Source organism: Harpegnathos saltator, unplaced genomic scaffold, assembly GCF_003227715.2.
Source record: "Harpegnathos saltator strain DR-91 unplaced genomic scaffold, Hsal_v8.6 scaffold720, whole genome shotgun sequence".
NCBI lineage: Eukaryota > Metazoa > Arthropoda > Insecta > Hymenoptera > Formicidae > Harpegnathos > Harpegnathos saltator.
In genome coordinates this window covers 675,855-692,847 of record NW_020230561.1, presented here as the reverse complement: position 1 = coordinate 692,847, position 16,993 = coordinate 675,855, and the positions used below count along the sequence as shown (strand labels likewise).

Below are 16,993 nucleotides of genomic sequence, written 5' to 3'. Positions count from 1 at the left end.
GCTTCAAAATTAACCCGGGTACAGTTTTTTTGTTGCTTCAATTTTTGGATAAAGGGAGTGTCAGATTTGACAGAGAATGCCCCATATATATTATAAAATATATTGTAAGAAGTAAAATTCTTTATTCTTTAGGAATCATTTTTTATAATATATTTATATCGTTTGTAGTTTCTGAGATATTCGACTTTAAAGTGTTAGAAGATAAAAATGAAATTTAGGAGACCAATTTCTAATAAACATTTTTTAACGTTTTTCTTATTAATTTATATTTTATTAAATTCTTGTTGAAAATTTTCACTTTACTAAATTCATGAATCTATCATATCCGGAATATTGCAAAAATAGGTAAAGACCTTTGTGTAAGGCTTAATGAACTTAAACCTTACGTAGGGGTTTCTAACTATTTTTAGAATATTTTTATTTTTCAAATATAGTAAATTCATGAATTTAGTAAAGTGAGCATTTTTAACGAGAATTTAATGAGATATAAATTAATAAAAAAATATTTAATTTATAAAAATTGTATTTATCAGAATTTCCTAAAGGAAAATGTATAAAAGTCATCGACTTTCTCAGTTGACAAGTAAAATTTATATGTTTTTTATAGTTCTTAGACTGCAGAATCACGTGATGCAATTCATTTTCCATAAACATGAAGGAAACATACGTAAAAATGTGAAAGAAGTGAGTAAATAAGCACGCATGTGCCATAAGAATGAGATATGTAATGATCTTTTTTACGGAATGTTCTAACCCTCAAAATCCATGAAATGTACGATATTTTGTTGTGATAGAGTTCGGAAATAAAAAGGAATACACCTACGGAAACTCAAAGAATATAAGACGAGAGTCAGATACAAGGTGAGGAAAAAAGATGGAAATCCTTAAAAATCTCGAAAGATATATTTACAGAAAAATGTTTCAAACAAAAGTTATAAGGCTTAAAACGATGTATATATTGATCTTATCAGTTTGACTTTGAATGGTGTTACCAAGGTCAGGTCAAGGTCAACTTATTTTTTTTAAACAAAAACCCCCATTTTTTATTATATCATCTTTTACTACCAATTAATTTGAATAACTTTTGTCTAAAACATTTTTCTATTTGTCTAATATTTTTTTAGATATTTAAGAAAAACTCGGAAACTTTCTCAATATTTAACTTACGATATCTCGCCAACTATTTGTCGGAAAAAAAATGCTATTAGACTTTTTTATTCTACTTGGTTTCAAAAATATATTGTTACAATAGCATCCTGACTTTTATTAATTTGATGATTTTGAAATTTCCAAAAGTCAATAAGTTAGAGAACAAAGTTAGAGAACTATTGTAACAATATGTTCTTGAGACCAAATAGAGTAAAAAAGTTTAGTACTATTTTTTCTTCTAACAAATAGTTAACGAGATATCATAAGTTAAGTATTGAAAAAATCATCAAGTTTTCCTTAAATATCTCAAAATATATTAGGTAAATAAAAAAATGTTTCAGACAAAAGTTGTTCAAATTAATTGATAGAAAAAGATGATATAATAAAAAATGTTTCTGTTTAAAAAAATAAGTTGACCTTGGCAACGCCATTCAAGATCAAACTGATAAGATCAGTAAATACATCGTTTTGAGCCTTATAACTTTCGTCTGAAGCACTTTTCTGTAAAACTTATATCTTTCGAGATTTTTAAGGGTTTTCATTTTTTTTCATCATCCTGTATACTCGCTTCGCCCCTTGACTGTTACCTTCCCCTCTCTTAAACTCTAGACTCCAGACTTTTAACTTTATTTAAACTCTAAACTTCTAAACCGTAGATTCTTAAACTTCAGACCCTTAAGTTTTATCCTGAAAACCTAGACATTTTAATCCCATACGCTTAAATTCTGGACTCATAAATCGCAGATCCTTAATGACAATTTAATTCTCTATTTAATGACATTATAATTAACCCTTGTGTCAATTCCACTCATATCGTCGGCATCAGCGTTACCCGATATGCACTGCGGGAAGGCGCGATCGGATTTTGCACATCATTTGATCCTGAAAAGGGTCAGTTTTAATCCATAGCTCGGGAGTTGCGGTCATGTGTTTGTGGCTAAGTATGCGTGCTCTTAGTTGCGTGTATGCGCGCACGTGTATGTGTTGGTAGGATCGATTGTGTACGCTCGCTTACGCAGTAATGAAAATGAGTTTAAGAGTTTTCATTGGTATTTTCAAAATCTGATGAATAATTATTGTCGAAAATGTTTGAGATATATGCATATCTGTAGGATATGGTAGGGTGAATGAGATGAGGTCAGATTAGATTAGGTTGTATCAAATTATATATCGTTATATAGCTTTTCGTACATTGGTTTTTTTCTCTATTTCAATTCTATCATAATAAAATGTCATTTCATGGTTTTTAAGGGTTCGAACATTCTGTAAAAGAGATCATTATGCAGGGTGTTTCAGAACTTTGGGACACGGGCTCCATAGGGACATAGAGCTAAGTGAAAGGAACAAAAAAGTCCTCTACCATAATGTGAAAATCTGACTATCGCTAACTATCGCTATGGCGTCTTGGCGCTTTGACGCCGCGCGTCAAAGAGACGCGTTATCGCTCAGCCTCTACGCACACAACTTGCCGCAGAGCGTCTATAGGCTGCGATGGGCATGGAAATCGCTAAACTTTACGCGGTTATTACTAAAAACCTATTACGATTTTCACATTATGGTACAGGACTTTTTTGTTCCTCCCACTTAGCTCAATGTTAAACCTAAGCAGTCCGTGTCCCAAAGTTCTAAGATACCCTGTATATCTCCTTCTTATGGCACATTCGTACCTATTTATTCATTCTTTCACATTTTTACATATGTTCCCTTCATGTTTATGGAAAATAAATTGTATCACGTGATTCTGCAATCTAAAAACTATAAAAAAAAACATACAAATTTCATTTGCCGGCTGGGCGCAAAAGTCAACGACTTTTACATATCCTTCTTTCATTCTTACTTTCTCATACTTTAAAATCGAATATCTTGGAAATTACAAATGACCCCCTTATAGATATATTAAAAAAAATTATTCAGAATTTTAGCCTTTAGCATATTTTAAAATAAGAAATATCGATAAGGTATTACCTTTTATGCATATTTACCCGCATATATAACATTTTACACAAGAAAGAAAAAATAAGTAAATAAGAAACACAATGGAAAATGAATATAGTATCGGTCGTGTTTCAGGTGTAACAACTATGCTCAACTTTTTCACCACGTCGACTGGCTTCCGGGGAACGCTGCCCGTCGTTTCGAACTTGACTGCCATGAACGTGTGGGACGGCGTATGCATGTGTTTCATCTACGCGAGTCTGCTCGAGTTCGTCTGCGTGAATTACGTCGGTCGCAAACGGCCGATGCACAACGTTGTCTATCGTCCGGGCGAGAACCCCGTTACCCAGGTACTTTGCTAATTGGCGTGTCCTCGATAATTTGGTCAACGTGACGCATATATTGCACTCCTGTCACGAATGTTTAGCAATGTGAATTTAAATGGGGCCGTACTGCCTTTCTCGCGCAATTAATATTAATTAACGCGGAGTAAAATACGTAATATAACACAAGACGATACAGAGATCATTTTTTCAGAAGTGGCTATAACACCTAGGATCGGTTTAAAGCTAGTCTAACCGCCACCTCGCAACAAGATAATCGCAAGAACAAAATAATTCTGAAATATACAGAGTGTTCAAAAAGTTCCGGTACGGCCGGGTAACTCTTGAAATATTGGTTATCGTAAAAAACTTCTTCGACAAAAGTTGCAGGAAATAAAGAAGGTATTCAATGGTGACTTTGACCTTTGACCTTGAGGTAACCTTCAATGTCAAATAAAGGTCTACCGCGTTTTTTCAAATAGAAGCATGTGTTTTTGATAGCGGAAATTGAAAGAGTGTAGAAAATTACATCCAGATATGTCCTTAGTCATGTTGACCTTTGACCTCCAGAGGTCATTTCAAGGTCAAAAGTCAAGGTCACCTTTGAATACCTTTTTTATTCCCTGCATTTTGTCTAAGAAGTTTCTTACGACAATCAATATTTCCAGATTTATCCGACCGTACCGTAACTTATGAAAATGTAACGTTCAATGACTTTGAAACGACTTCTAGAGGTCAAAGGCCAACATGACTAAGGACATATCTGAACGTAATTTTTTACTCTTTTTTTTCCTGCAAGTTTTTTACGATAATCAATATTTCAAGAGTTACCTGGCCATACCGGAACTTTTTGAACATCCTGTATGAAGTAACGCAGAATTTTCTTCCTTTAATTTTACATAGTTATAATTAATTGTCCGATATGTACGTGCATCTTCCAGGGCGTTTTGAAACATTTTAAGCCGATTCTAGTAACGACTGTATATTTCATATCAGATAAGGTTGGTAGATGTTATTTGTGGAAGAATGATTAGTCGCCCTATTCGCTAACATCGACGACCGAGAATGCTAATCATCATTGTTGAATGTCATAAACAACCTAGAGTTGTCGCATTCGCGCATATAAATAAATATAGAGTGACGCCCTCCAGTTGACATATCTCAGAGTTGTGACTTTGCCAGCTGATGATAGACGTTGCAACTTTATTAGATGAAGATCACCAGTGTCAACGATACATAGTATTAGGAGAAAAAAGCTTTCCTTCAGCAAAAGCCAATTAAGACTGTAGATTTCGCGAGGTTTGTATCATATTTTATTTGTAAGACCATAATCGCGATCATCTTTCTCATTTGATACAATAGAAATAATTCGCAAGAAGACGAGAAAACGGTTAATTCGAACGGCACGGAAATAAACGCCAGGTAAACATATGTGTCCAAGATCATATTACATTCATCATATGACTGGATTCTCATACTTGCGGTCAAAGATCCTGGTAATGTGAACGCGATGAAAAGCCGTAAATTTCTGAATGTACTTCCCAACATCAATTGTGCTGTCGTGCGAGTGCGCGGATGAATAGACGATTGTGTGTCACGATACGTTTCCTGTTTTATATTTTCATATTTATGTGTAATGGACTTTCCACGAGGTGTCCGATACTTCTTGATAGGTCACACATTCTTTTATCGCGTTTACATTCTGCACATGTGAACTTGTTGGCGTGACCTTGCACAAACACAGTATTATTTTTTTAATCTCTGCATCTCTCCAGACTCTTCTATATCTATATAGTTTCCTCTCGATTCGTATCTTTTCTTTTTCAGAGAATGTGAGTATTACTTTCTGCCAAATTGCGGCAGCAAATGCATTCCGATACACTGCGAGCTCGCAAAAATGCCATGAAAAAATTGCACGTGAATCGTATTACATATTTATCGATGACGAAACATAAATCGATCGATTCTTGATATTTTACAAAAACGTTTGACAATAATGTTTTCGTTAACTGTGATATTAATCAATATTTCGGGTTTTACGTATAAAAATATCCAAGAGACACGTTTTGAAAAGAAAGAGAAACGAGTCGTCCGTATTCCAACAATCTTAAACAGACAGATAGCCTATCCACGGAGCAAGTTTGAGCACCACTGGCATAAATAACGCGTTATTCTTTCGAAAGTACTCGCAACCGGTGATGGGAGATCGTGCGATTTTTCCCTCCGTGGGAATCTTCGTGCGCGTGCGTAAGCTGATGTTACAATTTTACATACTCTGTTTCCACAAATGTTACTAGGTGCTGCATAGAGCGCCTCTACATGTGTATGTGTGATTCATATAATTAAAAAAAAATGGTTTACTTTAATATATGTTAATAATACATAGAAAGTTTATTAAGTGTTATATTTAATATTTACAGAAATTTTCTTCTCTCTTTACAATTTTTTTGACATTTCCTTTCCCTTACACACCTAATAATACCTTATATTTAAAAAATGTATACTATTGAGGATTCACAGTGTTTGCTTAATACGCGTGCGCGACTTTATTCCCACGATCTCCTATCACTGCACATCACTTTAGAAAGAGGCTATGATATGCATGTCTCCGCCATTTAATTCTTTTTTCTTTCTCTCTCTCTCTCTCCATCAGTCTTCCTAATTTCTTCTATTTTCACTTTTTCTTTTGACTTAGTTCTCATTGCCGATTTGTCATTTTAATATCTCCATTCACGATTCATTTTCTTATCCTCTTCTTTCTTTCCTCTTTCTCCCTCTCTCCTTCAGCCTTATCACCTTCTTTCTCTCTTTCTTTTATTTTTTTATCATTATCTTAATTTTTTTATTTTCGCATTATTCCTTTTTTATTCTTTATTCAAGGATTTTAATACATTGTTTATCCTCAAACATTCGTAGATCTTTGAGATATTCGTATATATATATTCCTATTTACCTTCTTTTTCATATAAACGAGAATTGAGAATGAAAATAACATAAGAATAATCAAACGCGCTCCTCCCCTCCTCACCCTGCTTCCTTTCTCTTTCTTATTCTTTTCCTCCATTTTTATCTTTTTCTTTCCCACATACACACACAGATATACACATATATACATACAGATATATACATTTTTCTCTCTTCCCGCCCCTCTCTTTTTCTCTTTCTCTTTCTGTCTGTCTGTTTCTGTTATAAACACGATTAGTAAGAATTTGGTTGGTGGAAGTGTTGGTGAGTAAGTCTCTTTGTTTGGTGTCTGTGATGTTGCAGCGGCTCCCAGCGGTGCTCAGCAGGATAGGGATTATATTGGCCAGCCCCTTGGTAAGATCCCACATTGTATTAAGGCGTGGTCACGACTTCACACGTATTTGTTTCTCGTATTGTGAGTTACAAAATGTTTTCCCCGTGTTTATTATTGAAATCATGAGGGGTACATAGAAAAAAGATGGAGTGAAAAAGTCATAATTTGAAAGAAAATTCTGGCACATATACATTTGTGTGTTTAATATTGTTGAGCAAAATCGATAAAAAAAAGAAGGAACAATACACGTGCAAGGTCCTAACCGCGCCCTAAAGACATACGAAACGCCAGATACACATATAAACACAGACACTCTCACTCTCGTTCTCATCCCGGGGATCGTACATTTTTTCTATTTCCTCTTCTATATCTATATTTGCAATGAGTACTGAGAAGCATGGAGGTAGAAATGCAAAAATTTCGTGCGAGGGAAAGATATTTATAAAATTGTATAATATTCACTTTCGTATTTGAGTAACGCGCATTTCACATTCAAAAGGAACATTTTTATTTTTGTAGTAATTCATGGAAAACGTGACTATAATATATATTTGAAATTTTGACAATATTCTGAAATTTGAAATTCTGATATTTATATTCGAATATACATTCGAATATAATATCATAGAGAAATAGGTCGTCCACTATCATAAGTAACAACGTTATTTTTAAAAAATGGAATTTTGCACATATATATATATATTTGTAAAAATGAAGCCTGAAAATGTTTATGCTTTCCTAATAACGAACAGGAGACGTTCGTTAAGGCAAGACACTTCCACACAAACTTATTTCTTGGTACTTTATTAGCATCGGACTGAAATTTTCCTTCCCTCGTACCACAGATCTCTTACCACATATTTCTATTACTTAGTCTTTATTATCTTTGTTTTCTTCTATTAATGTACGGTAAGTGCATGCTTTCTACGATGCAAGTGCACGTTACATGTAAATGCACAGAACAACGAAGAGAAGAGACTCACTTCCTTCGACTTGTACGAAAGCAGTCAATTTTCGCAACTTTATTATATTCTCAAACAAATTTCGAGCTGGAAAAATAGACATTCTACCAAGCATAATCTCTGACTTCGTTCAAGAAATAATTTAGTTTGATTCTATGATTTCAATAATAAATATTAATTTCTTGACTTAATAGAATCTTATGAGAGCAATTGCTGTGCATTTATAAAAAAAGAGAATAAGATTTCGTTGATTCGTTATATATATATATATATATATATTCCTCACTCCGTCTGCCCTCGTCTTCCTCGCATCTGGCCTGCGTTTTATATTGATAACGGAGAATCGTTAAAATGTACGTATTATGCATGAAATGCATGGAGGTGCATTATGTATGTGCATGTATGCATGTTACAATTTTATTCAATGTGTGTTAAAATTTCAATATTTTCGTTGCCTTCACGAGGATAACATCGTTGTTTATAATAAGAGCAAAATTTGTCCGATAATGAAAGAAGATACACTTAACTATTTTTTAATCACTTCGATAATCCAGTGTCGCTTTACACATGTTACATTTTTAATTTTATACACAGGGTACCTTGTTTTAATCGCCCCAGATAAATATCTTGAAAAATATGAAAGATATGAAAAAACGTGTCAAACAAAAGTTGTTTGATTTAAAGAGTGACATAAGACAGCGATATCATTTTGTTTACAGGTAGCGTCACTTTCGAGATATTTACTGATAACCACTTTTCTTAAATGGAAATCCATTTTTTATTTGTATAATATTTTAAATTTATTTATTGTATCATATTTTTCTACCAATTAATCTGAACAACTTTTGTCTGAAATATTTTTTTATTTGCTTAATATTTTTTCAGATATTTAAAGAAAATTAAGTAACTTTTCCAATATTTAGTTTATGATATCTCGGTAACTATTCATCGAAAAAAAAATCGTACTAGACTTTTTTGTTCTATTTAATCTCAAGAATATGCTATCACAATATTGCCCTAACTTTGTTAACTTGATGACCTTTGGAAATTTCAAAATCAAGTTAACAAAATTTAAGACACTATTGTAACAGCATATTTTTGAGACCAAACGGAATAAAAGTCTAGTACGATTTTTCCCAACAAATAATTATCGAAATATCATAAGCTATAATAAATATTGAAAAATTACCAAGTTTTCCTTGAATATTTAAAAAAATATTGGACAAATAAACAAACGTTTTAGACGAAAGTTATTCAAATTGGTAGAAAAGGATGATATAATAAAAATTTCTATTTAAGAAAAGTAACGATCAGTGAATATCTCGAAAATGGCGCTATTTGTAAACCAAATGATATCGCTGTTCTTATGTCTCCTTTTAAATTAAATAACTTCTGTCTGAAATGTTTTTCCATATCTTTAATATTTTTCGAGATATTTGCCTGGAGCAATTAAAATGAAATACATTGTATATAGAATGTTCCACGTAGAACGGTCAATCGCTCATGTACGAATAAAACAGGCTAAACTGAATAAGAAAGTCCACCATTTTTTATCATTTAAACAACTATGAAAATTTCGAGTTATTAGTAAAAGAAAATTAGCGAATCAGCATGTGCGATGTCGCGTGGGAAAGCACGGTCGTTTCTCAAATCATTCTCCGAAATGTATTAAAAGTACTGACAGTAGTATTCCGAAATTGTTTGCAGCGTACTGTAAAAGAGTAAAAATTACTATCTTTAAAAAAATATATATTCAAGGGAATTACTTTCCCTGACTTGCATCTGATTTTGCACATATCCCGGAAGTAGGACGAGTTCAGTAATATACAGAGTGAGATACCTAAAACGGGCTATCTGAATAACTTTGAAACATACAAGACAGAAAAAATATTAAATACAGAAGGTTTTGATACATCATGTAATAATAGTAGTCTGATCTTAAACAGCGTCATTAAAGTTACGGGAAAGTCACTTTGAATCTTTTAGATAGATACCCCCATTCTTTATCATCTTTTTCCGTCAATTAATTTAAACAACTCTTGTCTAAAATATTTTTTTACTTGCCTAATATTTCTTGAAATATTTGAGGAAAATTTGGTAACTTTTTCAATATTTACTTACGATATTTCAATAATTATTTATCGGAAGAAAGGAAGAAAAAATCACACTAGACCTTTTTATTCTATTTGGTCTCAAGAATATTTTTTTACAATAGTATTCTAACTTTTGTTAGTTTAATGATTATTGAAAATTTAAAAATCACCAAGTTAACTAAAGTTAATGCGCTATTATAACAATATATTCTTGAGTCCAAATAGAGCAAAAAAATCTAGTACTACTTTTTCTTTTGATGAATAGTTACTGAAATATCGTAAGCTAAATATTGAAAAAGTTACCAAATTTTCCTTACATATCTCAAAAAATCTTAGGTGAATAAAAAAATGTTTCAGACAAAAGTTATTTAGACTGATTGGTAGAAAAGGGTGATATAATAAAAAGTGGAAATTTCTATTTAAAAAATTCAAGATGATTTTCCTGTAACCTTAATAACGTTGTCCAAAATCATATTAGTATTGCTATGTGATGCATCACTTAAAACTTTACAACTTCTGTATTTAATATTTTTTTTCTATCTTGCATATTTTCAAAGTTATTCACCTGTTTTAAATGCCTCATCCTGTATATGGCAGCTGGCTGTTTTGTAGACCGCAAAACTTTTGCAATTTTTTGTTTTATTTCTAATTTGATTTTATAATTTTTAATAGAAAGTTAAATATATGTGTGTCTCTTGTCATTCTACACAGGAAAGAGTCATTATGTTCATTTCTTTTTCAATTATACAATGATGTAATTTATAATTTTAATCATTAATTAACTTAATTATTAATTTATCTAAAGAGTTTTTTATCTGAATCTTTCATCTGTAAAGATATAGCTACGGTATTCTCAGCAATTGTTTATGGTCTCTCTCTCTCTCTCTCTCTCTCTCTCTCTCTCTCTCTCTCTCTCTCTCGTTCTGTTATTAATTTAACAATATTTAAAATATCTGCTTCGTTATTTAAAAATAAATTTTTTGGCAATAGTTTCCAATAAAATTTGCAATATTTTATGTACCAATTACAAATTTTTCACAATTTTAATGTCACTTTTATATATCTTATTTTTTAAATAAGTTGTATCGTTCTTCTTGTTCTTGACTGTCATTACTGAATGTCGAATTATATCTGATTATTATTAATTATATTCATGTTATCTGTAACATTACTGTAAATACGTTACGATTTTTATAGCTACACAGTCTATTGATAATCTCGGAGCAACTGAAATATGTTTCAGCAAGAGTATTTTAAGTATTGTCAGTATTTTAAGTATATTTTAAGTATATTTCGAAAGATATGTGTATGTGACCTTAACGGCGATTAGCATCAGATAATAATAAAAGACAGCCAAAAGACGCGAACAGCGTGTAGACGTTTGTCGTAATATTCAATACTGATCGCTGCTAAGAAATTAACGCGCAATCAGCCGTTTTGAATGCGATCACGCCGTCCTATAGCATCGCACGCACTAATTTGCTTATTTTCTTTCACTCATAAACTGAAATTTTACGCAGTTGTTTAAAAAAGGAAAGAGAACTTTGCTTCAATTGAACCCGTTTTATCTGCATATGACAGCCACCTTACGCAAGACAACCTGTACAGAATGTCTGGCATCTTTTGGAAACGAAAAATTATGAAGATTAATAAGATCAAATTGAAAAGAAAAGTCAAGTAACATTTTGCAAAAATTGCAATAGTTATTAAGTTATTAATGATTGAAAATGACCACATTTAAAGACTCCTTTAATTGATAACTTGAAAAATTTGCGTATTTATTTGCAAAATGGTAAAGGATCTTTTTGTTCAGAATGACCTAACTTACAATTATATGACAGCTATTGTGCCTAGCGACAGGTTCAAGATTCCAAGTTCAAAGTTCAATATACTCATATCTATCGCTAGATAAAATAGCCGTTATATAATTGTAGGTTAGGTCATTCTGAACAAAAAAGTCCTTTACCATTTTGCAAATAAGTACGTAAATTTTCAAGTTATCAATTAAAGGAGCCTTTAAATGTGGTCATTTTCAATCATTAATAACTTAATAATTATTGCGACTTTTGCAAAATATTACTTGACTTTTCTTTTCAGTTTGATCTTATTAATCTTCGTAATTTTTCGTTTCCAAAAGATCTCGGACACTCTGTATATATATGATAAAATATGATTTTTCTCTTTTTTTATCTTCCTCTCTTTTTTACTAATATCATTTTATTTCGTAATTGAATTAACATCGGTTTTATGTGTGGTCTTTGCTTATATTTTTATTATTAGCCAATGACTTTATCAACAATTTAGTAACGTTTCAAACCTTTTTTTATTTATTTTGCAAGATGTTTTAAATCTTATAATTGATACACTTATTTGTTTTCGGTGTGAAGGCATTGATCAAGAAATATCGATACATCTTTCGCGATCATTTTAATCATTTTCGTTTCATCATCAGCGACCAGGATTTTTCACTTTTATGAGATAACCTTTATGTCATGTTACAATTCTCTGATTATAATCATCATAATGTCTCGTTAACTATGTATATACTTTTTCATTTATCTACCGCCATTATCAATATATGTGATAATGTAGCAACGAATGTAACCAAAATTTTAGATAAAAGTATTATAGCCGCTAGCGTATTGTGATCATAAGGACATTACCATCATCTACAAACAATATATTTAAAACAGTAGAAAAGCTTTAAAATATTGGCATGCTGCCAAAAGATGGAAATAGTCATGAAGAAAATGGAAATAGTTATAAAATAATAATTACGTACCAAGTGCTTCCAGCGTTTTTTGCATAACTATCATCAAAACCAATTGTCTCTAATCCCGATTAAAATGAATAAAGCAGGAGAGCTGTTTTCATAAAGTCGTAACTCGTTGGTTAAAATGAATTTTCTTCTTTTATCGGTGCAAAGTCGGTATGTAGTAATAGACTAACATTATATAACTAATGTCAATCTAACTGCTCGAAGCTTCAAGTCATATAACGGTTCTATGCAAAGAATGATGAAATGTATAAATAATTGAAATTTATTTTTGTGCATGTGTGCGTGTGTATATATTGGATTGGTCAAAAAGTTTGTCCGGATTTCTGCAGCAATTAAAACTTAAAAATTAAATATTAAGATGTAACTTTAATCAATAATGTAAGCACTATTTTTTTAGACAATGTCAAATCATCTTCTAAATATAGATAAATTCATTATTTCATCAGTGTAAAATTGGGACGATCTTTCATTAAAAAATTTACCCAAGTAATTTTTAACAATTCCCAAAGATTGAAATTCTTTATCGTTTAAGCTGTTTTAAAGTGAACAAAATAATAGATAGTCTGAAAGTGCAATATCAGAAGAATATAATAGGTAAAGTAAAACATCTCAACCAAAATCCGACAATTTTTTGCAGATAATCAAAAACACAAATATTCTCTCACGTTGTTATAATGAAAAATAACGTCTTTACTCCTTACTTCCTTATTTCCAAACATTTTTCATCCATCACTATTTTCAGCTAGCTTATAATTATAAATAGTATTTATTGAAATTGATAATTTTGTGGTTTGGTAAAAACTCATAGTATACCATTCCCTTCCAATCACACCAAACACGGAGCTCGATAAAGATTCGTTTCTTTTATCTCAGGATCTTCCTTCTCACAATGTTGTTGTAAATAATCAATCTTTTATTTCCCGTTCTAAACGTTTAAAAAATAACTTGTTTTCACTACGTTTATAGAATAAATCACAAATAGAGGCACTAATTAAACTTTTTCTCACACAATTCATGAAGCATCTACATATCATATCGATTAAAAAATGTACTTCTGTTTTTCTGATGAAATGAGTTACAATTGATGTTTTAGATATTTGGAGTGTCTCAGCAATCTTTTTCCTGATAATGTGTTGTTTATTTTTAAAAGATAGCAATTATGAAGCATTCTCAAAAAAAAATCTTAACTCTAAATTTGACGAACCAATTCGAATTTCAAACTTGTTGTCTCTGTATCGTATAAATCTCCTACTGAGCTTGCATTATTTTTATTCATGCGATAATAAAAAATACACAAGACAGTTAAAATATATTTTCATATATTTCATTTTTAAATCGATACTACCTTCAATTAACAAAGCTATATACTACAAAATGATGTTTCAGAATCATATAAAATATTAGAAATATGACAATACTTCTAGTATTTCTAATATTAACTTCCAATGACATCTTTTGATAAAATTCGAGCAAATTTTCTTTCTGACCAATCCGATATATACCAGATATATATAAAGCACTTAAAATTATCATGAATATTTTGAATATCTCCACTTTTTAGAGATATGAAAATATTGTAATTACGAAAGCTACACGATATTAAGAACACCATAATATGCTAGTAATAATTTTCCTGTCGATGGAAGTGTTTCAGAGATTTTAAAATCACTGGTTTTTTTAAATAGCATACTATATTTTTATCCTTAGAATAAGTAATAGTTTTGCCGTAAGTTTATTTCATGAAACAATACGTTTATTGATTCAATGTCTCTTGAATTATTAGTACTATATATTATAAATGCAACGATCATTGTCATATTACATCTAGTTTCTCTATATCATTTTTTTTAATTTAATTTAATTTAATTTAATTGCTAAAAATTTAATATTCGTGATGATCATTTGAATCCATCATCTATTGCTTTATTGATGAAACTGATGCAAACAAACATCATTTCGAGTATCTCCTATAACATTAGAGTCATTGTTTTACTTTTTTGTTTGTGCCGAATAACTTTGTATTATAGGTTGTTGAAATTATCTGAACATCTGCTAAAAACATTGCTTCAAAGATGAAAAAGCATAACGTGCTATTTTAAAAAAGAAAAGAAAGGGACATGACTTTAAAATCTCTAAAGCGCCTATACCCACAAGAAAAATTATTCCTAGTATATTATGGCCGTTTTATTATCGTATACAACTTCCATAATTACATTTTCACATCTCTAAAAATAGCGAAAATATTTAAGATGTGATTTAAGAATTTTAAGTGTCTCACATGATACACGGGGTGTCCTATTTTATTTTAAACAATCAATTTCTGAAATCACGAAGTTCTCCTATCACAGGTCGATAGATTATTCAGAGAACGAATTAGGATATATATTTATTAATTCTCGCGGACGCGTATTCGAGTATAAATGACAAACTTTTGTTTTTCAACTTTTTTTCGTCCGTGGCCTTGAATATCTATAATCATTGTATTGAGATGGGCTATAATCGTAGTTATTTGAAAATCAGCAGTTCCATTTTAAAAAGTGGAAGTGACCTTTGTATCTTTTTGGCGCATCTATTTAGAAACAATATGACCATACGTCCCCTTCGAAACCATTCCACTTTGTCCTGAAATATATTTTTATATTATCAATAATTTCAGAGAAAATTGACTGGATTAATTGGAATGAAACATCCGGTATATACAGGTAGATACGGGTTAGTGAAATTTTATAGAGGTATATAACACTTACTGAATATAGTCGTATGCCACAAGTGCGGCTATATACAAATTATATACACACACGTGTGTGTGTGTGTGTGTAATTTCCAAAATGTCTAATTATATTTTTAATTCTATGACTAAATAAACAATATTTAAGATTTCCATATAGAAGAAAGACTAAAATTAAAAATATTTCTCTGAAATGTTTTATTAACATCTTACAAGATTATAGACATTGATGTACTAAAGTATTATTATCAAGAAAGAAACAGGAAATTAGAAGACTTATTTTTTTCATTTTTTTTTCTTGAATATAAATAGATTTATACTAATCTAATATAAATGATTGTGATCAAAACCTAAACTAAATAAAAATTTTACTTCTTTTAAATAATGCTCAAATCTTTCACCTCCTATATCAGTCTATCATTTGTAATTAAAATTACATCATTGACCACCAAAATTACAAATTCGTATGAAACCATACAATAATAGGTTTTTGCATCTGAAGCATCACAAAATATGAACTAGACATTAATTTTCAGCTGTTATTGTTTAAATGCTAATTATATCCAAACATGTAAAAAAATAAATGTAAAAATAAACATTTTCAATTTCTTGTGTTTTTCCTTAATAATGATATTTCAACACATTAATATTTATAGTCTTGTTAAACATTAATAAAATAAAACATTTCAGCATAACACATTCCTGAATTCTACTCTTCTTTTATATATAATTCTAAAAAAATTCATTTAACCACATAATTAAAAATTAAATATTGGAAACTGAATGTTTCTTCATATTTGCACTTGTAGCACTCAACTACATTTAGTAAATACTATATATGCCTGTAAAATTCCACTAAAATTTCATTAAAATTCCATTAAAAACAACTAGGCTTAAATACAATCAATATAATACGAGCAATATATACTTATAATATTTTATGTGGATTACTATACAGGGTGTCCCATTTTAATGTCCCACCCCAAATAATTCTTCAATATTGAAGTTTCAAGGAAAATGATTTGAATAAAAGTTGTAGGGATTTAAGTGAGCTTATAATAACCTTGATTTTGACCTTGACCTCTATTTTCAAGATCATTTGAAGGTCAACTTGCATTTTTTAAATGAGAACCCTTATTTTTTATTACACTGTTTTTTTCTACCAATTAATTTAAACAACTATTGTTTAAAACATTTTTTTGTTTGTCTAATAGTTTTTGAGATATTTGAGGAAAACTTGGTAACTTTTTCAATATTTAACTTACGATATTTCGCTAACTATTTGTTGGAAGAAAAAGTGGTACTAGACTTTCTTGCTTTATTTAGTCTCAAGAATATATTGTTACAATAGCACCTTGACTTTTGTTAACTTACTGATTTTTGAAAATTTCAAAATCATCAAATTAACAAAAATCAAGGTGCTGTTGTAACAATATATTCTTGAGACTAAATAAAGCAAGAAAGTCTAGTACCACTTTTTCTTCCGACAAATAGTTAGCGAGATATCGTAAGTTAAATATTGAAAAAGTTATCAAGTTTTCCTCAAATATCTCAAAAAATATTAGACAAAAGTTGTTCAAATTAACTAATAGAAAAGAACAGTGTAATAAAAAATAAGCGATGGATGCGTGTGTGTGTGATGCATACGTATGTGGTATGCAAAGTGACCCATATAAAATATTATAAATTAATATTTTTGGAACTAAATGTACTGATTTAAACTATT

At 30.5% G+C, this 16,993-nt stretch overlaps 1 protein-coding gene across 15 annotated transcripts in view; it reads left to right on the top strand.

The window, feature by feature from the left end:
* pHCl-1 (pH-sensitive chloride channel 1) overlaps window positions 1-16,993 on the top strand; it is a 158,295-nt gene that overhangs the window by 129,951 nt on the left and 11,351 nt on the right. For 8 of the 15 annotated variants that reach the window (XM_025305899.1, XM_025305896.1, XM_025305893.1 and 5 more), the window contains 2 exons: window positions 3,220-3,434; window positions 6,675-6,725. In XM_025305899.1, coding sequence (XP_025161684.1) covers window positions 3,220-3,434; window positions 6,675-6,725 — 266 coding nt within the window. The remainder of the gene's footprint in view (window positions 1-3,219; window positions 3,435-6,674; window positions 6,726-16,993) is intronic. The other 7 variants (XM_025305888.1, XM_025305887.1, XM_025305898.1 and 4 more) reach the window with 1 other exon arrangement.